At 48.1% G+C, this 23,552-nt stretch overlaps 1 protein-coding gene across 1 annotated transcript in view; it reads right to left on the bottom strand.

Annotated features, from left to right (window-relative positions):
- Positions 1–20,817, bottom strand: part of EGFR (epidermal growth factor receptor) — a 197,133-nt gene extending 176,316 nt beyond the window's left edge. The window contains exon 1 of the mRNA XM_080818589.1: positions 20,454–20,817. Coding sequence (XP_080674715.1) covers positions 20,454–20,541 — 88 coding nt within the window. The 5' untranslated portion in view covers positions 20,542–20,817. The remainder of the gene's footprint in view (positions 1–20,453) is intronic.
- Between the last annotated feature and the right edge of the window lie 2,735 nt (positions 20,818–23,552).

Raw genomic sequence — 23,552 nt, 5'->3', positions numbered from 1 at the left:
ACAGCATAAAGTATATACAAAGGTTACCAAATTTCTCATGCTCCAGTAAACAAGATCAGATAAACATCCAGTGCCTATTTAATGTTAACCTGGGATTTTCTGGGAAAAGGCAGGCTGTCCCCAAAACACAGTAGTTGAAAAAACATGTTTTACTAAGTAGACACCGAGAAACAAAAACAAAGAAAGTTCTCTCTCCGGTTACTTACTTATCCGAGGATGAAATGCAGAGGAAAGAAAAGTTTAGGAAGCACTTTCAAATTTTGTTTTGTCATATTTCAAATCAGTTCTGATACAAAAATAGCCATGGGTTAACATAAATTGCAAAAGTCCTAAGCCACCCATTGTGCATGTACCGAAGCTGCTCTCCGATAGAAAAATGTTCCCGTGATGTGAGGCAGAGGACTTGCATAGTTGTGCAAATGTTCCAGGCTCATCTTTTTCTTAAGTTACCTGTGAATTCTACGTGCCGTTAGCTGTGAGTCTCAGGATTAATATTTCTTTGAAGAAAGGCAGAAGATATACATACACACACGTACGTATATGTATATATATATACACACACATACATACAATAGTTCTACAGAAAGTTCATAGGCAATAATTTAGGCAATACAGCTACAGAGGTATAATCTATTCTATGGTTCCTCTTCTCGCCAGTACATCTCAGCTGTCTGAGCTGGCTTTAGGCCTCTGCTCTTGGCCATCTCTACCGTTTCACACCTGTTTGCCAAGTTCCCCTTGAAGGATATGGTCGAGAGAGAACTCCCCGTCCTTACTTCACTTTGGTACCAAATGTCAACCAGGCATTTCATGAGCAGCGCCCCTACGTACTACGCAGAACAAGACGGCCCATTTCCTCGCTCCTCCAAGCCCCATGACCTGTAGGACGTATATTACCTTATGGTGGTTCTTCTCAAATTTCATAACACACCGGCCTTTTTCTTACAGAAAAACAACCCCCACAGATCCCCAACTGGACAGGCACTGACTGTAGAACGAAGTTTTAAGTTTTGAAATGTCAGCCACACACTTCTGCTTCTGGCAACTACGAAAATGGTCCCAGACTTATCTCTGTGCTATAAACAACCAGAAAACCAAGCAAAATATTTGGGGCAACGGTTTTCAGGCAACAGACAATGGGGCTGTGCGGGACTGAGTGACCCAAGAGGAGGGAAACACATGGCAGATATGTGAGCCAATATGAAACAGCAGCTTCCCTTTTTTCCCTCTTAATTTCCTTAAGATACAAGTGACTGTTGAGAAGAGTATCACGGCGTGGTGGGGTGACCATGATTTATCGCTATAAGATGGTTCGATCTGTACCTAAGTTCAAAAGAATTCAGATTACCCTCAAAAATGAATAAACAACATTTTAAAATAGTATAAAACGCTCAGGCCGTTCCCCATGGGGAGACTCACAGCTCTCAGTTTGAGGAAATGCTCTTGGAACAGGTCCATAAACGTCCCACTGCTTCCTTATAGCCTCGCTGATGCAGGATAAATAAAAGTCCGCATCCCGGAAGCAAGCAGAGGTCAGCACCCGTCGCAGGTGCTCAAGGCCAGGCTGCGGTAGAAACAGACACCGGGCCAGGGCGGGGGACCTGTGGGCAGCGCTCAGTGCACGCCGTACCAGCCCTGAGTCTTTGGGAAGCTTCCCTGGAGGTCAGTGTCAAGTGCCCTGGGCGGGGGGTGTTTCCTCCAGCCTCCTCAGTGGTCATCTCCCACCACTGCCCTGTTGCCGTCCTCGGGCTGCGGGACCCGGGGTTACAGAGAGCGTGGGTCACAGGACAACGGCCAGGGTCTCACGTCTACCTGTGCTCTTCCCTACAGCCAACCTGCCTGCGTGTGCCGTGGCCCCAGGCTCTCCTGCTGCCCCGTCCCCTTCCTCGCCTGTCTCCCACCAGAAGTGCAGCAGGCCCCCAGGACGAAGGGACGGCAGGGTGCAGGGGGCCTCGCTCAGCTCCGAGATACAGAGGCTGAAGGCGACCGCCTCCCGATGTTCCCCTCTGCCCTATCTTCCCATCGGTGTGGTCAAATACCCGCCTTAGAACCCGCATTCAGAACGGAGATAGATCTTTGGAGGAAAGCATTAACACGTTGTTTTGTTTTGTCTGATTGCGGGGGGTTGGGGGGGAGTCAATCTTTCTGGCAAAACAATCAATCCCCAAAAAAGTCAGAATCAATCTGGTAGAAAAGCCATTGACTAGCTGCTTTAAATGGCTGAAATTAATCTCTTACAGCTATTAAGTCTATGGTAAACAATTTTATGTTATTTTTTAAAATAAGGTCTTTTTTTTTTAAGATTTTATTTATTTATTTATTTGACAGAGACAGAGAGAGAGAGAAGCACAAGGGGGAGAAGCAGGCTCTCCACTGAGCGGCGAGCCCGATGCGGGACTCGATTCCAGGACCCTGGGATCACGATCTGAGCCGAAGGCAGAGGCTTAACGGAATGAGCCACCATCTAAAACAATTTTAGATGTCAATTTTTTAAAAAGATTGTATTTATTTATTTGATAGAGACACACGAGAGAGGGAACACAACCAGGGGGAGTGGGAGAGAGAGAAGCAGGCTTCCTGCTGAGCAGAGAGCCTGAGGTGGGGCTCGATCCCAGGATCCTGAGATCACGACCTGAGCTGAAGGCAGTCGCTTAACGATTGAGCCACCCAGACGCCCCTAGATGTCAATTTAGAAACGTGAAGGCAGTACACAGATTTTCAGAGCTAGTTCAGTCCTTCCGTGGGCACAGAGGCTTCTTATCACGGGGATCTCCCTGACCAAGAGATCAAAAAGGGAGCTCAGGCTATTTTCACATGATTCTTCAAATGAGATAAAGTATGCCCAAGGCTCTCAGAAAGCTATAAGGGGTTCTGCAAAATTATCTTTTTACACTTAACTTTCATATATACACATTCTGGACTCTATGACGATCATTTCAGTTTTGAAGTACTCACAAACCACATTAGACGAAATTCCCACTTCGATGAATGTGACAGAATGAACGGGGTTCTGGACTACCGGCTCCTTGCGGGCACAGATGACATTTTCCACGTAACCCAGCACCCAGCAGCTTTTTCATACACGCTATGCAATAAATATTTAATGCACGCCTACTGAGTCGAACCAAACTGAAAACTGAAAACGAAACATGCGCATGAGATTCTGTCAAATTATACCAATCTACTGAAACAAACCGCCCTGTTGTACTGCAAACGTGGTTTACGGCTGTGCAATATAACAGGTGTGAGGATCGGGGCTCAGGATGCCGGGAGAGCTGGAAGGCTCTGGAAACTCCACCAGAGACCTGCAGTGTGGGTATGCACCCTCTGTATGAAGTGGGAACTTTCCTTTACGTGGGATTCACTTTCTCTTCTCTTTCCCTGTATCGGTCTGAATACAGCCCCGTAAGAGCCTGACCCTAGGAAGTCGCAGACAGGGAAGGAAGCTGTGGTTGCCCACAGAGGACACTCCCTCTGCAAAGATTCTGCAGCGGGTTAATACCTGCTACGAGAGGCTTTCCCTCCAGGGATTTAGGGATACAGGTAAAGGAGGAGAAGCAGGCTACTCTTTTTCACCCTAGTTTTAAAATAACCTGTAACTTAGGGCAAACTGAAGTAGCAGGAAGAGGAGTCTCATCTCACTTCTAAAGGGCCATTTTTTTGTTATATATACTAAAACAGAATAAGTGCATCGCCTTGACTGAAACCTGATACCTTCTGAGATCCTGAATTTCCTTATAAAATTGAGTGTTAGCCTATAAGATCTCTTTTAAGGTTTTATTTATTTATTTGACAGAGAGAGAGAGATCACAAGTAGGCAGAGAGACAGGTGGGGGCTGGGGGGAAGCAGGCTCCCCGCTGAGCAGAGAGCCTGATGCGGGGCTCGATCCCAGGACCCTGAGATCATGACCTGAGCCGAAGGCAGAGGCTTAACCCACTGAGCCACCCAGGCGCCCCTAGCCTATAAGGTTTTAATCTTCTCCACGAAGTGACTGTGAATACAGTATTTAAAACTTTTATTGCAGTATAACGTAAATGTAGAAAAGCATACACACCAAAACTGTGCAGCTCTGTGAATTTTTTACCAATTTTTTACCAAATGACTATGTCTGTGGAATTACTACCTAATAAAAAAACATGACATCATCGGCATTCCAGAAGGCCTCCTCTAGGGTACCTACGCTTAATATAAAGAAGGCTAATGAGGACAAACAGATGAAAACAAACACAGGCTGAACAGGTGGTACATACACAAAAACTCAAACCACTCGTGATTTGAATAGAATATAAACTTAGCTTACGTAAACGGACCCAAAACTACAAGAGAGTGTTTGGTTTGTCCAGTCAATGAATGAACACCCATTCTCTAGTCTGTTTCTCTTTTTTTTTTTTTTGTTTCAGATTTTTTATTTAAATTCTAGTTAGTTGATATATAGTGTAATATTAGCTTCAGGAGTAGAATTTAGTGATTCATCACCCACATACAACACTCAGTGCCCATCACAACAAGTGTCCGCCCTAAAACGCATCACCCACCTAGCCTGTCCCGGACCCACCTCCCCTCCAGCAACTGTTTGTTCTCCATAGAGTCTCCCATACAGTTTGCCTCTCTCTCTTTTTTCCATTTCCCCTACGTTCATCTGTTTAGTCTCTTAAATTCCACATATGAATGAAATCATATGGTATTTTTCTTTCTCTGATTTATTTCACTTAGCATAATACACTCTAGCTCCAACTACGTCATTGCAAATGGCAAGATTTCTTTCTTTTTGATGGCTGAGTAATATTCCATCTCTCTCTCTCTCTCGCTCTCTCTCTCTCTCTCTCACACACACACACACACACACACACACACACACACACTCCGCATCTTCTTTATCCATTATCCATTCTTCAGTTGACAGACACTTGGGCTGTTTCCATATTTTGGCTATTATAGATAATGCTGCTATAAATGTTGGGGTGCACGTATCCCTTCGAATTAGTATTTTTGCATTTTTTGGGTAAATACATAGTCGTGTGATCGCCGGGTTTAGGGTAGTTCTATTTTTAACTTTTTTGAGGAACCTCTATACTGTTTTTCTATCTGTTTCTCAACTTGTCTGTCTGCCCACCTATGCTCTTCCTCTCTCCGTCCTTCCCTCTTCCTCCTCATTCCTGCCTCCAAATGTTAAAGACCAGAAAACGTAAAAAGGAACTTCTAAACAGTATTGTGAAGGCGATGATTTTTGTAATATCATCTCACTAGCTAATTAAAACAGTGAGCGTTTAGCCTAGGTCAGTATTAGGTAAAGATGTCAAACTAAATATTTAAAACTTCGTACTACGATGTTACCACTGGGGGAGGTTAAGGAGAGGCTGCGACGACCTGACCTCCCGGTGCCTATTTTGCAACTTCCTGTGAATCTGTAATTCTTTCAAAATAAAAAGCTAGTAACAAAAAGCTTTGCTATCGCAGCAAACCACTATTCTTTATTTATATAACATGGTCAGCGTTTTGTTTTTAGTATGATTTTTCTAAGAACTAACTACAGCAATTTTAAAAAAAACCTAACTTCTCTGTTAATTTCTAAAAAAATACTGAAAAGATCAAAATATTAAGTTCAAATACCTACTCTACAATGTGTTTTGAAAGTGTTTTGAAAGTGTTTAAAAATACTAGCTAGTGTACGCATGATAGTTAACTTTCTCAATTCCTCCTTTCTAACCACACATTCCCCCTACCCTACACTCACCCCTCGCTGCTTTGACCCCCCAAATAAATGCTAACCATGAAGTTAATGCTCAAAAAGGAAAAAAAGTTGGCCTCCCAGGGCCTTACATATAGGTGGTGAGAGTCTCTTCCCTTTGTGTCTCTTATGTTTCCAGATACTGTGCTCCAAGCACGTTCCATCTCCACGACTACGCTGCTGTGAGCCCAGAAAGCTCACGGACAGAGAAAATGGGCCCAAAGGTTAGACCACCCTTCAAACCATTTGTAAATCACATAATCTCATAAATCGTCTCACTGTTTAATAAAGCAGTTGGACTGCTAGCAGTTCTTACAAGATAAATTATCATCTTTGAACTGTTAGCTTTTCCATTTTTGGTGTTTCTTGCAGCAAAAGCCATTTATTTTTACTCGCAGATATAAAACAACTTTAAAAATAACTTTAAGACACTGCGGGGGTAGGAAACAGCAAGTGTCTAGTGTGTGTTAACTCGTGACCAGTCTGCTCCCTTGCAAATGTGGAAACAAAGATAGAGACTGACGGACTTTCTCGTACTTTCGCGGTCCATAGAAACACCTGCGGGCCTTGTGATTACGAACTGGAGGAAGAAGAGGAACCAAAGGCAGTTCTGAGGACAGAGTCCTGGAAGACAGCATCAGCCCTTGGGGAGGGGCAGGCAGAGGCTCAAAACCCAAGTGCACCAAGCATTACCTGACACAGTTTAATTAATTTTAGATCATGTAATAATTAAGAGAGAGAATCAGGCCCATTATTTTCGCCCTTTAGAGAGCTGAACTGTTGCAAAGGGCCGAGGGCTCGAGGGTGTTTGCCTCCCTCCTTGTGAGATGGTCCAGGTGTCCGGGGGACCATGAAGAAGACATAAAGGCTGGACGGGGACAACGTGTGTGCCCACCGCGGCCATGTATGCCACGGGAGGGGAGAAGGAGGGGCAGGAGAAAACAGATAAAACAGTAGCCTTCACATTAGCCATAACAAGTCTGAAAGTAAAAACAATGCAGGACTAAATCAGGGCCATCCCGAAGACTGGCCCAGAGCCGTGCAGGAAAACCACCATCCTCTTTCAAGGGAAAGTAAGACCCGCCATGGAAGGAAAGAGGCGTCCAACGGTTGTGTTCTGGGAGTCCCGAGATGGGGAGCGAGGAGGCAAGGCGAGCTGAGCCTTCCCCTGCCTGGGTGCTGCGGCCTTTCGAGGAGGGCCCAAGGGCAGGGCAGACATCTGGGGCACAGGCATGCAGCCACTAAGCTCCCCAGTCAGAGGCCAGAGCCTACCCTTCCTCGGCAGATGACCTTGGGTAAGTGACAGGACCTTCCTCAACCCAGGTTCCTCTACACCTACAACAGGGATCATTAAGGTCATGGTGAGGGGCAGCGGTCACAGTGCAAGTCAGCGCTTCAAACACTGATAATATCCACCCGTTCTGGAATGCACTACAGGGATGGGCCTGGTGCTTCTTCCTCCACACACATCATCCCGTCACCATCCTCTCACCAGCCCCATGAGGTAAGTGCCATTGTTTTTTTTTTTTTTTAAGATTTATTTATTTGTTTTAGAGAAGGGGTGGGGGAGCATGGCAGGAGGGGCAGAGGGAGAGAGAGGCTTAAGCAGACTCCTCGCTGAGCACGGAGCCCAGCCCGGGGCTCGGTCTCACCACCCTGAGATCCCGACTGGCATCGGAACCAAGAGTCAGAAGCTTAACCGACTGCGTCACCCAGGTGCCCCGAGATAAGTACCATTATTATCTTCATTCTGCCAATGAGGAAACCCGGACTCCCAGGAGTTGCTCAACTTGGCCAGCAGCACCCTGTAGCCAAAGTAGGGCCTGGGTCCAGGGACGGCAGCCCCGCCTGTGACCTCCAGCACGGCCCTGTTCGCGAGGAGGCCGCAAGGCCTTAATGCATTACTCCATCCAGAGAAAAGCACCACACCACAGGCCTAGAGACTTTTTTGGGATACTTACTGTCTTGTATACTCATTTTAGTCCCATGTGTACATTTGGGTTTTTCAAAATATTTTAACATCAAATAGATGCCAGATATAAGAAGGTTATTATTGCCTTTTCTGGAACGACAACAACAAAAACACCCATTAGTCTAGAATCAGTGGTGATTAGTCTAGAATCAGCGGCCTAATGCGTTCTTTAGCCTATTATAATGATGTTCACATTGGGAAAATTATAGACGTGATCCTTTCAGACACACTTAGAACCAGTGCAAGTTCCCAAAGGTCCACCTACAGCAGCCTTTGTTTTAAGAGCAGCGTTACGCCAAGGGCCCTAAACAATTGGCGTAGGTGGCTTTTTTGACCTCTGGCTTGGTCACTGTCTTGCACCCCAAAAATGTAGTCAACTCCTGGCTGAGGAAGTGCCCCTTTTTCTCTGAGTCATGAAACCCTGAAGTATTTTCCCCATTTTAAATCAGTGACATCCCACTTTACAGCCAGAAAAAAATACAAAGGGACAGAGATTCTTGGGGAGAACCTCGACCTGCAGGTGGGCAAACCCCTCTGATAAGTGACTGGAAGCATCTTCTGCAAAAAGTAATAGCAACAGGGAGTGCAGGGGAATCCAAGGGCCAGACAGATGCCATTGCCCACAAGATGGCCAGGAGACCAAGCAGTCACCTATCTCTGGAGTCATCCTGTGCTGGTCACTCACATCATGAGGCACCCCGCCCCCCAAATATGAGAGCCAATCCCGATCACACCAGGTTCTGCTTACCCTGTATTGGAAGGCTCAATAGAAAGGTGCGCAGGTGAGGCTTCACCAAGCCAAACTCTCTTTGTGAGGAGATTCATCTGCAGACAGACTGTCCCCTGAGGGGCGCACCGAACCCCTGAACACTGCGCTATGCTGTCTCCTCAGACAGAGATGGGCTTACTGAGCTCCCCGTTCTCTCTCCACCTCTAAGAGGACTCTACCGAGTTGCCATGTTGGGTGGGTCCTTTCAAAATCACTGGGTATTAATTAATTACTCTGTTATTTTATAAATAATGTAGTAATTCCTATTATTTAAAACTACTCTTAAACTTAGTCAAGGCCTTTTGTGGGCTTAGCAGAACAGCTTGTGAACAGGACATGTGACAACCATGAGATCAGGACTACAGTTGTTACACTATATGGTACCTAGTGGTTCACTTTTAATTAGAATTCAACCTTGTAAATAGTGCTCAGAAGTCCCCCAGCCTATAAAACTCCAACTAGACGCAAAGCTTGCATTCAGACACCTGTGCTGACCAACATGGCGGCTTCACCACCTGTGCTGGCCAACATGGCGGCTTCACCACCTGTGCTAACCAACATGGCGGCTTCGCCACCTGTGCTGACCAACATGGAGGCTTCACCTGTAGCTACCACCTTGCTCTACCTCTTCCCTTATCACCTAGAGAAGAGAAAGCAAGCCTAGAAGGGAAATGGAGTCTGACCTCCTTCCAAGAAGGAAAGAAAAAAAATCCCCCAAGTAGCAAAAGAAGTATATATACACTATGGGTGACTTTCCCCCTGGAACCTGTTTCCATTGGCTTCATTAGCATGGTTCAGGCCTTGAATTCATGACTACTGATTTTCCTGGCTATCGTTTGAACGTTTTGTTTTTGCAACTGGGCAACATGATGAATATGTAGCAGTCGTGGCCCAACACTCTCAAAGCCCAGCTTTTCTAGCCAAGACTTTAAGAACAAGACTCTGGCATGAGGGAAGATGGACTCCGATAACCACCCAGGTCTTCAGTCCGTCTGGGATTTTTCCCATCGATGCCTCGCCTCCAAACCAGGCACATCCCTGAGTTTGCATTTAAACGAGAGAGAGGGAGTCTTTAGAAGACAAAAGTGAAGTGAAAAACTGAGCAACTAGTCTGACTCTTTATGTTGTCCCACTTCACCAAATTGCTCAACGTTTTGTTCTGCCTTGGCTGGGCGGACTTTTGTTGATTGAAGGTGAAGTGGCATAGCTTTTGCCCAAATAACTTATGCAATGCATAGAGGCCAGTTACTCAGCAAGCCCTGAAAATCAATACTCTAACTGCCTGCTGACTGGGAGGGTTTGCTCATTCAACAAGAGATGCACCAGACTCGGCACTAAAAAAAAAAAAAAAATCAATGTTTTCCCTGAATGACAGATATTCTCCAAAGCTCCACGACATCAATGACAATTACAGATCATTTATCCCGTTGACAGATGGGATTCTTCCTACTTTGCTTTATAATTAAGAAATATAAACGTTCGTGGGGTGGGGGGGGTGGATTTCTGCTGGAGTTCTGCTGAAGTTTCCACTATGTTAGAAATAAACAATAAGAAAAAAGAGTTCCTTCCTTCCCAGTGGAGGAAAATAAACACTGTATTCTGACATTTCTTTTGGAAAAGGTGGATCACCATCAATGAGAGATCTACGAATGGTCCCACGGCCCATTCGATTCATTCAAACCAGGAGGCTCCTCTTAGTGAGAGGGGATTTCTGTAATCATTTCTCCTTAAAGTCAGTGCTTCCAAATATAATGTCAGGCAGAATGGCTTCTTATAAGGGACCTGATATAGAAAACCAGCAATCCTGGAGTGTCCACAACTTGTTAAGTTTGTCCTCTTAAAAAAACACACAAAGACTCAAAGACTTCATCACAAGAATAAGTGGGAAAGAACAAAACTGGAGCAGAATATACCAAAATCATGAGGGGCACTGGGTATATAAGTGACAGAAATGTAACAAAAAGTCTGAGAGTATTTTGTTAGTCTTTGACTCACGAATAGGACTACCAGGGAGAGGAGGCATCCCCGGCTAAAAATCAACAGTGTCTTAAAGGACGAGGGAGGAGAGTTTTGGAGACATTTGATACTGGTGTCAGGAGTCTGCCGTATAGCAGGAAAACTTCCAGCAACTCAATGACGACAAGCTCGGTGACCACGGGCAAACTGCAGAATTGCTGACAGCCTGAGTCCCTCACCTTCGCATGTGGATAAGTGTCCCCATCCCGTGGGGTTCTTAGGAAGCTAAGAGAGATGGCGGTGAAGGCACCGTGTAAACGGTAAAGTCCTAGACAAAGGCAAGGTGTTATTATTATCATGACATCAGCCTTTCAAGCATCTCAATCACAGAGCACACTCACGATCTGTAAGTTTCAATACATATCTTGCATGCATTTAGGTTTGCTGTTAATTTCATAGATGTTTGCAGCTGCAAGAAGCCATCAAACCATCTAGTTGAGTCATTTTATGGAAGCTGAAACTGGGAAGGTAGATTCTAACCTGTTTTCTCTATTATAATGAACAACAGATTGCAGGGGGAAAAATGCACTAAGCCACGTCCTAAGAAAAACTCCTTTAGCAATACAACTTTTGAAGGAATGATACATGTCTATTCACATTTGTATACAAACTGATCATAAACACTGAATATCTCTGACGTTCTAACTTTAAGTAATTACATAATATATTTTTGCAGTCATTTGTCAAAGTTTTTCATTCAGTCATACACCAAAATTTTCTTTCTTGGTGAAGATTGATTCGTAACAGCTTGCAAAAAAGAAAGAGAGGAAGGAAGTGGGAAAGGGAGGGAGGGAGGGAGGACAGATTAAGGCAATACATTATTCTCACTCATAAATACACTGCATGCATACAGTCTATTAAACCACCAGGTAATGCCAGCAGAGGTAAAGAAATCAAGAAGTAACTACAAGGATAAGGTTTCTGATTCTCTATTAACTTTGCAGCAAATCAAAGCCGAGAAAATGTTCTGAAATTCATCAGAGTTTAAAAGCCCCTTAAAATCAGTCTCTTAAAAGCCAACAGGAGGCATAACAGTTTTTCAACAACCATTTTCATTTTCCCGGCATTCATCCGGAATCAAAAGTAGATGACACTGGCATGGCGGGGGGTGGGGGGGTGTTCTGTTTTGTTTTTTTTTTCCCCCATGGAAAAGAAATGATAATTATTTAAATTTCTGATGCTATATTAAAATATACTTTCAAAAAGAGATCTTGCAAGTTAGTACTAGAACACACACAAATAGTTTGTCTAAGTGATCTTACTCAGCACAATTTAACCATTTGCTATGGCTTGTGATATAGAAGAATGAACCAGGAGATGCCTGTAAACACAGACAAGCCAGCAGTTGTCAGATAGTCAATGTCTGCTAGTAAATAACCCAGGTTTTTTGACGTTACAAAAGAATTCTTTCTGAAAACCTTTCTGAAATCTCATTTACGGCGGTAAGAACATTTCCAGGCGCACATGCCCATCCTTGAGGACTAGCCCAGATTCAAGACATGATTCGTTTTTATTCCAGACTCTGAAATAGTGGTAAGTTTATGAGCATGGGCAAAGGAACTAAAACAGGCACAGGTTTTCCCCTTAAAACGTCAGTGTGTCATTTCGGAGAGATTATACACAATGCATCAATTTTCTGCAAAACCTGGAGTGAAAGAAAGGAACTTTCAGTTATAATGATATCATTATATCATGTGTAAGGACACACAACTGTTAAAGCAACCACGACCTTATCCAGCACGGGCAGGCCCACATGTGTGCACAGTGGTACACCTTCAGGTATCAGGTTTCTGGTTTTAAAGTAAAATCCTTCCAAAATGTTCTTAAAACCACTGCTGAGTACAGGGGTCTAGAACCACTTCTCTATTCCCTGTTACATAAAGGCATGGGTACCCAAGGTAGCACAACCAACCATACTCATTCTTCACTACAAATCCACCTGTTTCCAAATGCTCTCTGCCAAGAAATAGGTAAGTCTGTGCAACTTTCCCTAGCAAATCAGGACACGGATATTCTCTAACACATGTGGCAGTGGCTCAGTTCATGTGAGACATTTTCTGACTTCAATGTGATTCAGCGTGCATTTATTATGTCTAAAATTATGAAGACTTTTGTCTCTCTGTTTTCTGTGGTAGGAGTTAAATAAGTACGTCAAGGAATCATTTTTCTTATTCATAACAAGCTGTAGGGCCAAATTATGCTACTGGGAAGAATGCTGAAACTATCAACTATAACCCGGATTCTTCACATCCGGTCGTAAGTTTAAAAAAGGCCATTTTCATTTTTAAAGATAAAATGTGTCATGTCTCAGGCACTTAACATTTGACGTTGCAAGTTTCCTTGTGGTCATTTAGGAAAATAAGGCAGGAAATTCTAAAACCTTAGCAGGTGCTCTAATAAGACAGTCACATTTATGCAATGACCGGTGACGGTGGGCTTGCTGAAGGGGGGGGGGGCAGCAAGTTCACCAGCACGTCCTTATTCTTTTCTCTTTGCCTGGAGATGGGACAAAGTCTCCTTGTTGAGATCCAGCTAAACTCTTCCGAGAAACTACCCCCATCACGGAAATAGGATTAACCCCGTTTGGGGACTGTCGCTGAAATCCCCAAATCGCCTCTGTTCTAAGACGTTGGGTTACACAGGTTCTTCCTGTCTCTCTCCCTGTTCAGCCCTTCCCAATGCGAGCGCTTTGAAGATAAGCAGTTACCTTCTTCCTCTCGTAGATCCAGAACCCAGCACGACGTCTGCGTGTAGCATCTGTGGTTCTAGACCTGACGTGCATCAGAATCTCCCGGAGGGCTCCCCGTCCCCAGCCTGAAAGCCCCACCCCATAAGGATCCTATTCAGAGGTCCAGGTAGGGGATCCAGGAATGTGCGTTTCTGGCAGCTTCAAAGGGCTGCTGCAGCTCTCTTGGGAAACACACCCTGAAAGCCACTGTAATAGGCTTTTCCCGAACTCATGGGGAAAAAAAAATTCAACTTTGAGACTGATTTACTACGGAAATACCCAATTATTCCTGGACCTGCAGGAAGCTCAGGCAGTGAGTAAGCAACGCGAGTCTGAGAACAAAGACGCAATTTCTTCTCTGCCACCGCTACACACACCACTCGCTGCCCTCATCGGGATTGCCTAAGCAGTTTCTAAAGACGTGTGTGCTGGCGCTCCGTCCCCGGGGAAGATTTTATTCGGCTGGTCTAGGGTGCTGCGAGGCCTCCTCGTCTGCATTCTCCCCACGTGATTCTAAGGTTCAAAAGCTACGGCTTAAAGAAAAAAAAAAAAAATCACCTCCTCTCTTTTCAGTTCAGTCACTAATGTACAAACCGAGCGATCCGATGTTGCCGTGAGAAATGGGGGACTCCCATCCGAGGACGCGTGGCGGGATACAAGGAGCGGTCCCAGGGCGCTCGGATGCTCTGTGTTACTCATCGCTGACTTCTAACTGCAACTCCTCGGGCTGCGGACCCAACCGCAGCAGCTGGGCGGGGAACGCAGCAGGTGACCCAGAACCCAGCCTGGTCAATGCGGACGGAGCCAGGGAGCAGGAGACTGGGGGTGGGGGTGGGGGGGCTGGGGTTATCTTATGGCCAAAGACAACCCCGGCAATGGAAACATATCAAATGGCAAGTCAAGGCCACGCTGCTCTCCTGGGCTCCGGACCCGTCTGCTCTACCCACCGGCCCTTCACCTTTCCCATCTGAGCACCCCACGTCCACCCAACCCACTCTTCCTCCTGGGGCATTCACAGCCCCTGTGAGGGGCAACGGTGTTTCATCCTGACTTCCGGGGCAGAACCCTGGTGTCACCTGGGATCCTCTCCGTCCCATACTGGTTACACATTAACGGCCTCCGGGTCCGCCTGAGTCACTTGTCCTGCCCGCTGCCTGCTCTCCCTTCCGCATCTCTCCTGGCCCGCAGGACTCACCGAGCTCCCTATTTCCCTGTTGCCTCTGCAGGCCACTCCCACTCCTGCTGGAGCCCTTGGTCTCAAGCACCCAACCCAACCCATCCGGCCAGTTCCCAGGTTAGACCTCCCCCGAGAGCCTCCCCTGGGGGGGGGGGGGGGACAGCGAAGTTCCTGTCGGGTGTAGCCTCTCCATCTCCCCCTTCTCCTCCCATCACACCGAATCACCAGGGCTCCTCGGGCCTCTGCTACTATGGGACCTACTCTTGGGATGCCTTCGTGTTGTGTTCTCCAGGGAAACACCCACAGCTTGGGGCGATAGCCGGCCCCCTCTCCAGGTGGAATTAAAAGCAAAGAATAATACCAGAACACTCCATCCCATTCAGAATTCTACCACCACTTCTGTGACACCGTTTCACACTCTGTTATCTAGAGATTTCTCTTCCCCTAACCCACTAAAGGGCAAGCACCAAACCCAATTCATTCCTAAGTCTCCAAATGTGGACAGGACAGAGCAAACTGCTCACTGTGGCTCAAACACAAAGAAAATAAAAGCCCAAGTTGTAACAGGTAGCACTTCGTGTCCTTATACTCAAAGGACAAACAACAGAGGTTAACTTATGCAATTATTTCTACTAAATCAGGGCCAGGTGTGCTGGCCCACCAGCACGGGACAGAACTTGGAGCGAAGAAGGAAATTCTATCCCTCTGTGTTCACTTTCACATACTACTTTCTGAAGCAAGCTGCTGAAATTTGGTAGGAGCAGAATTTATTTTAAGCCTATGCAATTCACAGATGCTTAGTCAACACTCCCAGGCATTTGATATTATACTTTAGGGCCTGCAGAGATTAAAATGTCAAACCCAGCACTTAGTTTCTAACAGGGCTAAGTAAACAAGCCACCACTGCTCACTGGCCCTAAACACCCTTCCTGCTCCCAGCTGGCTCCGGGAACTTTCTAGACAACTGTATTGAGTGTGTCTATCTGAATGTGTAGGAAGGAGACTGCACCTAATGACTCTAAAGAAGTGAAAATTTCAGTCAAACCGGTTATTTGACATTAGCTTGGATCCTTGCCTGAATTCAAACTAACCTGCTCATGCCCATAGGCTGGATGGCGGACTACCCTGAGATGTTGTGCAAAGAGCCAACTGTTGGGATTGTCTAGAAAAGAAAACCTTTCAGGAGGAAAATGAAAAAGAAGGAACAGAGAGAAGCTATGATGTCAACAGGAATGGCCCATGAGAACAGGTTTATATTTTATTCCCTGAGAGTCTTGATGGCTTCAGAACAAGCGAGGGATAACTGAGGCCAAAAATGTTCCTCAGGATAATTTCAAATGTCCAAAAGTGACAGAAGAAAACAAAACTTAAGTAGTTCAGTACAGATACGACGAGCAGAGTCTCGTTTTTTGAAATTGTATACGAGGGAACAATGCCCGGGTGGACCATTCTAGAACTTGGAGCTTTTCTCAAAACATACCCCTATTAATAAAACCTAACTTTAAAGCAGCCCACTTCTACTGTATTAAGTCCAAATTAAAACACACACACAAGGGGCGCCTGGGTGGCTCAGTGGGTTAAGCCTCTGCCTTCGGCTCAGGTCATGGTGTCAGGGTCCTGGGATCGAGCCCCGCATCGGGCTCTCTGCTCAGCAGGGAGCCTGCTTCCCCCTTCTCTCTGCCTGCCTCTCTGCCTACTTGTGATCTCTCTCTCTCCGTCAAATAAAATAAATAAAATCTTTAAAAAAGCCACATACACACACACAACTTTCACAGCGAGCCACGGGGCAAAGGCCAAATGACTTCCCAGGTGGGTCCTTTAGCATTCTGATCCCACCCTAATTCTGGGGCCTCTGGCACCAGTGTTGGGGCTCTCTTCCCTCAACATTCGTAATCATCAATTTAATACTGGACTTGGTTTGCCACTCCTGTTAGGAAAGTTTCAGACACTAGCTGCTGGTCCTGACGCTTAGATCAAAGGGAAAAAAAAAGAGTATTTTCTTTTTAAACAGGGCGGACTGCTTCATCTTCACTGACACTACCTCTAAAAACATTTCAAAACACGTTAGTGCTGTCACGTGGACCGAGTCCAATCATGTAGCACAATGGATTTTGGCAATCAGCTTCTTCAAACTTCGGAATGAGTTTCTGAAAAATTAGAGACTATGAAACTAAATGCATAAAGCCAGAAATAATGGTCAAAAACCTACCGGAGCCATCAACCAGCTACTGCTAGACAAGAGCCATACGGGTTTGAGTACATGACAGGTAAAAGCACCGCGGGTCTCCTTTTCAGATCTGGAAAGCAATTTACTAACGCACACCTTCCTTGATTTATGATGGGGCTGTGTCCCCATAAGCCCATTATAAATTAAAAATATTTTAAGTTGAAAAGACATTGGATACGCCCAACCTAGCAAATACCACAGCTTACCCTAACCTACCCTAAATGTATGCAGAACACTCACGTTAGCGTACAGGTGGATAAAACCTAACGCAAGGTCTGTTTTATACGGTGTTGAACAGCTCATGTAGTTTGCCGAATTCTGTCCTTAAAGTGACAAATGGGATGGTTGTTGGCGTGTGGGCTGTTGACCCTGGTCACTGCGGGGCTGACTGGAGCTGCCGCTCACTGCCCCCACCCAGTATCACGGGAGAGGACTGTACCATGTTATCACTAGCCCGGGGAAAAGATCCAAATTAAAATTCCAAGTAGAGTTTCTAGTGAACGTGCATTGCTTTCACACCATCTTAAAAAAAAAAATGTAAGACAAATCACTGTAAATTGAGGATCATCTGTACTTAATTAATGGCTTAAGGAATCCCACTGTGGAAGCACTGGTAGAAACTATTAGGATCACCCCTGCGCCCTTTTAACTCATGTCTGGCACATTCTATGCACTCAATAAATACTCCTTGCATTTAGAAATGAGGACTCAGGAGCCTGGAGCTGGTAAGTGACACGATTGCCACGACACAGAGCTGGAACGAGAAGACAGACCTCCTGGCTTCTGGCCAGGACTGAACTGGGCATCCCCACATCTGAACTCCCTAGAGAAAAGGGTAGGGGTTCTTCACCTGCGATAGGATTCAAAATCCTCTTTTATTCCTCGTCAACAGAGCCCAGACCTACTGAATCGAGACTGTCTTCAGAAGAGGAGCTAGGACAGCTTCCCCACTGGAGAATGCCTGCGTTCTCCAGAATACCACCCAGGCTCTCTTCTAGAATAACACCTTGACCTCTCTGTTTTGCAAGAGGGAGGGGCCTGCTTAACCATGCCCGAGCAATCTCCAGGCTCCCTTATGCTCTGGTGACAGAGCTGCCCCCACAGAAGGCAAGCAGAGCGACCAATGAGGAAATGACCAAGGATCTAGACCACCAAACTGATGTTTGCTCCAAGTTTCACACCGAGACCAAGTCTAAGGGGCCTGATCCCTGGTCCTTTTCCTCCCTGTCTCCCAGCATCGGACATTAGGTGATCGCACACGCTGGAGCTGACTCTTCCGAAAACAGAACGCACACAAGGGGGTGGAGTCAGGTGGTTGAGGCAGGACCCCAGGCGGAGAAGGCCTGAGTTTGAATCCTGCCTCTGCTTCTTACTAAAGGCGGAAGTTACTTTACTTCTCTGTACCTCAGTTTCCCATTTTAGAAACAGAGTACCCACCACATATGCCTAAGTATTAAAAGGACACTTAAAACAGTGTTTGACAGTACTAAGTGCAACCAGAAAGGAAGATACCGTATCTTAGAACCAAAAAAGTCTCTCTAAAATGAGCAAATTTTCTTGAACACACTGAATCTCACATGGGTCTTCAATGCCTTTTATAAAAATATCTCATTCTACATTTTTAATAATTTACCCCTTAAAACTGTTTTTTTTTTTAATGTTAGTCTAACAGAATGACATTTGTTCGCCTACTCTCACAATTTTATTCAGGAGCATTCTGTTCGAGAGTCAAATTAAGTAGTATTTATATTTTTCTCAGAAACAAATCTCCAAGGCACTAATAGCAGTGTTCAAAGGGGTAATAGCAAAGAGCTGTGAACACTTCTGGAGTAAAAAAAAAAAAAGTGGTGCTTTGGAGGTGCTCCAAGAGTCAATTTAAAATACAGAGGGGGTCCCCTGTAGCAGAGCGGGAGAGATGCCGCCTACCTAAGAGGACTCTATTGTCAGCTGATTCAGGAGCAGGTCCACGGTCTCTAGGACTCCCCGCAGAGATGAAGGGGAGCCTTTCAGACCCCTTAAAGGATGCAGAGCTTTCCACCAGCTCTGTCGGTGAAAAAACTAACCTCGTATTACTGAAATCACCCCCCACCTTCTCTGTCCTATATTTTGCAAGATTGTTAACATTCCAGATGTTCCAAAAGATTATATGTCCCATACACTGGCAGGTAATCTTTCCCAAACTCCCAAATCTGGCTGCCCCGCAGAATCACCAGAGGAGCTTTTCAAAAACCCCGATGCCCAGGGCTCATCCCAGGCCAATGAAATCAGAATGTCTGGGGTGGGGAGCCAGATATCGTTTTGTTTTGTTTTGTTAAAATCCCAAGCGATTCTTACGTCCAACAAAGTTTGGGAGCCACTGGTTTATGCATTAATGTTTCCCTAACAAACTCGCTCAGCACCAAACCCCAACTCCCTATGCCAATGACATCAACAGCAAGTACAGACCTGACTCTTGGAACCCGGGTTGCTTGATTTTGAAATTGTGTAATTAAACCTTCTGAGGCATGTTTCTCATGTCAAGTGGGTTTATGGCCGGTAGTCACGAAGCCAGACTCGCTCATGTTCAGTCTGGACATTTGGCACCCATGAACAGCAATCCTTTTTAAAAAAAAAAAAATTTAAAATGTTGGTTGGCCCAAAGTCGAATTCTTCAAAGAGCTAAAAGGAACATCTCAAAGAGAAAATCTCGGGATGTTGAGTAGGAAAGTTTGGTGTGAGCCTTATTTTTGAAAAACCGCGGGGACCTGACCAGGATGGGTACCGCCCTATGAAGTTCGGCTGCAGGACCCAGCTATCCCGCCGCGGCTGGTCCCACCGCTGGGTCCAGCTGCACCTTAAAGCCCGGATCCGCAACCAAAGGGCTGCAGGTGGGGGCAAATCTCACAAGTTCCCGGGAAGCGACGATTTAGCGAAACCCCACAAGCCCGAGGGGCGTGGACGCCTAGGAGGGAGCCCTGGGCTGGCCAGGAGCCTAGGTTTCCCCCTCCCCTACCTGCACGAGGACCGAGAGCAGGGCAAGCGTCGGGGGTCTGCGCCCAAGGGGCGGGCCCGACCCCACCCCCTTTTTTGCTTAGGAGGAAACTACGCCTTTCCTTCCCCGCGGCCCCAGGTAGAGGCAGACACGAGACCCTCGGGCCCCTCAGCTCAGGGCTGCAAAACCACACCTGGGAAAGGGGCTTGCAGGGTCCTGCGACGCACCCAGGCCTGGCCCCGGGCTGGCAAGGCCGGGTCCCCCGGAGCGGCTCAAGTCCGAGACCCGGGTGCAAAGAGGACGCGCGGTGGGGTCGGCTCGGGAAGCCGCCCGTCCCAGGAGGCCCGAGGAGTGAGCGAGACGGATTACGGGGGGGTCGTTCCCCAGCTTCCCCAAGCGCCTGGGCGCGCGCCCCGGGGCCCGGCCTGGCCGCACGGGAGGACAGGCGCGGGGCGCACGTGCGGGAACCAGAGCCGCCGCCGGCGCGGGAACCAGAGCCGCCCCGCGCCAAGTTCTTGCCGCCGTAGGCGGACCCGGCGCAGGAGGCCAGGAAAGTGAGGACGGAAAGTTGCGAGCGCTCCGGGGCGCCGAGCTCCGGCCGGTGGTTCCCACACCCCGCCCGCAGCCCCGCTGCCCCGCGCACGGAGCCTCCCGTCCTGGGCCGCCTCACGCTCGCCCAGCCCAGAAACGAAACGTCCAGTTCCTCCCACGGTCCCGGCCAGAGTCGCAGCTGATCCTCAAGGAAACAGGAAAGGAGGGGCGGGCGGCGCGGGACGCCGAGCCGGTGCCGCGAGCGCGAGCTGGGCCGGCTGCGGGTCGGGGCGCGTCGGGAGGCGGCGCGGGGCCGGCGGGACTCGCCCTTACCTTTCTTCTCCTCCAGCGCCGGACTCGCCGGGAAGTGCGCGGCCAGCAGGACCAGGAGCGCGGCTCCCGCCGTCCCGGAGGGTCGCATCGTTGCCCCCAAGCGCCGGCTCGGGGTCTCCGCAATCAGGCGGGACCGGGTCGGGTGGCCGTGCGCGGGGACGGCCGCGGCGGCGAGGCAGGACTCGGGTGGACGCGGAGGTCGCCTGTCGTCCGGTCTGGGAGGCGGCGGTCGCCGGGGCTCGCTCGGGACTAGCTCGGGACTCGCGCCGGGCTCGGGCCGCCCTGACCGCGGGCGTGCACACCGTGCCGGGGGCGGAGGCTGCTGCGGCCGCGCTGCGCCGGGGGCTGCCCAGACGTCTAGCTCGCGGGGGCGGGGGCCGGGAAGGCTGGGCTGGAAGGAGGAGGGACCAGGCGGCGGAGGAGGGATCGGGAGGAGCCGAGGAGGAGCGGCGCGCCGGGAGAAGGGAGAAAGAGTCCGCGGCGAGAACCGCGGGCGGCCACCGGCGGGAGAGGCGGCGGACGGCGGTGGCCTCTGTCGGTGCAAGCGCACCGGGGAGGCCCGGGGTGGAGAGAGGAGGCGACGTCCGGGAGCCGAGCCGGCGCCCTTAGGAGCTCATTTCCGAGGGGGGCGTTCCCTGCGCTGTCCCTCCGGACCCAGTCCTCGCGGAGAGGCACAGTTACTTAGTGACCCAGCCTCCGTCGAGCCAGATTTGTACCAGGGCCCCGCATTTTCGCCTTTCGTCCCTCCAACTTTGGGAGCAGACTTTCACCATCTCCGGGCAAACCGGCCGCGCCTTAGGCCCGAGGCCGGATAAGGGCAGGGCTGGGAAACCATTGCTTTACTCTGGCCCCCAACTCCTCCACTGCACCCCAGGATCCTAATGGGGGGTTGGAAGCTGGTCCGGCAGCCCAGTCGGTCCTCCCCGCGCCCGCCTGGCAGGAGTGCCAAGCGTCCGAGTTGGAGCTCTTAAGTGTCAAGTCAAGCACCCTAGAAATTGACTGAAATAAGGGAACCCACCTTTGGCTCAGGAACGGGCTTTGGAAAATATTAGTTGAATGAATACAGGAGTACCCAGAGTGCACAGCATTTCGTATGCCAGGAACCAACCAAGAGTCCCAAGACGCAAACACGTGTGGTCAATTACTTCACGAAAGACCTGCGCTTCGAGTAAAGGCTTAACACGAACACCTGGGGAGATACTTTTAAGAAGCTAGGTGCCCAGCTGCCCTGAGACGACCAGGTAACTCAAGCAGGAGAAAGGTTGTTCAAAAAAGCGGGGGCTATTCTCACGGTTGCTTCCCAGACGGGACGGATAGCCGCTGGCCCCGTCCTACAACCAGGTTCCCTCCTCTCCTCGCAAGATTCACTAGGGACATTCAGGCCTGGTTCAGCTCTGATCTCCCCACTGTTTGAGGTAGAAATCAGCCACCTAAAGTAAGTGGAGTTGCAGCCCAGAACTTTCCTTGCTGCTGGAGGAAGGGTCCAGAACACAGGGCTCCTCAATATCCACAGAACCTGCGTTTTGTCGTCTGAATGTAGAGCCCTGCTTGTTTGTCCCTTTGTTTTAACAAAGAACAACCGCTGAGCCTTCTGAACTCATTTAGGTCCTGCGTGAAAAGGCCATGAAGATTCCACAGGCCACGTGTTGGTTTCCTCCCCACGTTCCAAACAAGGACATAAAGCCGTTTGCAAAGAAACACGACCACGGAAGTAACCCAAGTTGGAAAAGAGCAAACCAGAACCAGAAACATCACAGTGGAACAGAGGATCAGTCTGGAAGTGAGTCTTACAGAAGGTCGACACACAACAAAGTCCTGGGCATTTACTTAACCAGGTCACAGATTTGGCTCTGACGCTGCTGTTGAGGAAATCCGAGGGACGGCACAAATCATGGGGTCCACATGTTAAAACACCAGTCGATTAACGATACAACGAATTTTTTTCAATTTTTTTTGAAGATTTTTTTTGATTGTTACTTGACAGAGAGAGACACAGCGAGAGAGGGAACACAAGCAGGGGGAGTGAGAGAGGGAGAAAAAGGCTTTCCGATGCGGGGCTTGATCCCAGGACCCTGAGATCATGATCTGAGCTGAAGGCAGGCGCCCCAGAGCTACAACTAATTGTTAAGGCTGCACAGCAATCTCTTCCATGGGCCCCTCCGAAGTGTGTAGAGTTCTCACCGGCCACTGCTTTGTCATAGTATTAACCTTTATAGTGATATTTTGTCCCAGCCACCTTTGATCTGCTCTGATGGCATCTCAGGAAGCCAAGCTTTAGGAAAACAATTACTCAAGGAGGCCGGGGGACACTTTAGGCACACCATCCGGCCCTGGGTTGATCCCAAGGAACGGACACGAATGGATGGCCTTAACATTCTACTGGGATACCTATGTCAAGTCTGAGTTTCTCCTGTGAGTTTGTGATGAAAGGGGTGACATTCCAGATAATTCGGTACTCTCCGGCAGGTACGCGGACTGTGGTGATTATGTGTTACTCGTGAGGTGAAAACCCACATGGCCAGCCTGGCAGGGTTGGCATCCTCTTAAGAAAACAGAGCTGTGCCCAGACTCGGCCCTGCATAAAGGGTTCTCAGGCACCCAATGTCTGCAGAGACAGCTGCCACGGCATGTGCCACGCCACATCCCACGCAAAGGCGACCACCATAGGAATAAGCAGGGTCAGCGCTGACTCCATGCTAAGGACCGATCGGAAATTACCTCATCTGACTCCCCATGAGGTTACACTTCACCTGCCTTTTATATCAAGATGACGCTGCATGATGACACTGGCTTGGAAAGGTCAAATAAATAACTTCGCCAATGTCCCAAAGTAGTATTTGCGAGCCCTGAAGCCAGCCTCGAACCCAAATCCGGGCCATGTTCTCCATCACTCTGATGCTACAACTTTTCAAATTGAGACATCAGGATTCCAAATTCTGTTTCAGAATGTGTCTTGGAAAGTTTTCAGAGAAGCTACAACCCACATTTCTGCTTAGCCGGAAACATTGCTGGATAAGGCACCCATGTACATCATATTAGCGGGGACATACTGAGACGGTAGTGTTTCCCATATTAAGTTTCATATGATCTATCAATTTT

This window comes from Martes martes, assembly GCF_963455335.1.
Source record: "Martes martes genome assembly, chromosome: 11".
Lineage (NCBI taxonomy): Eukaryota > Metazoa > Chordata > Mammalia > Carnivora > Mustelidae > Martes > Martes martes.
Note: the sequence above shows the minus strand (reverse complement) of the source record. Positions and strands in the feature narration are given on the sequence as shown.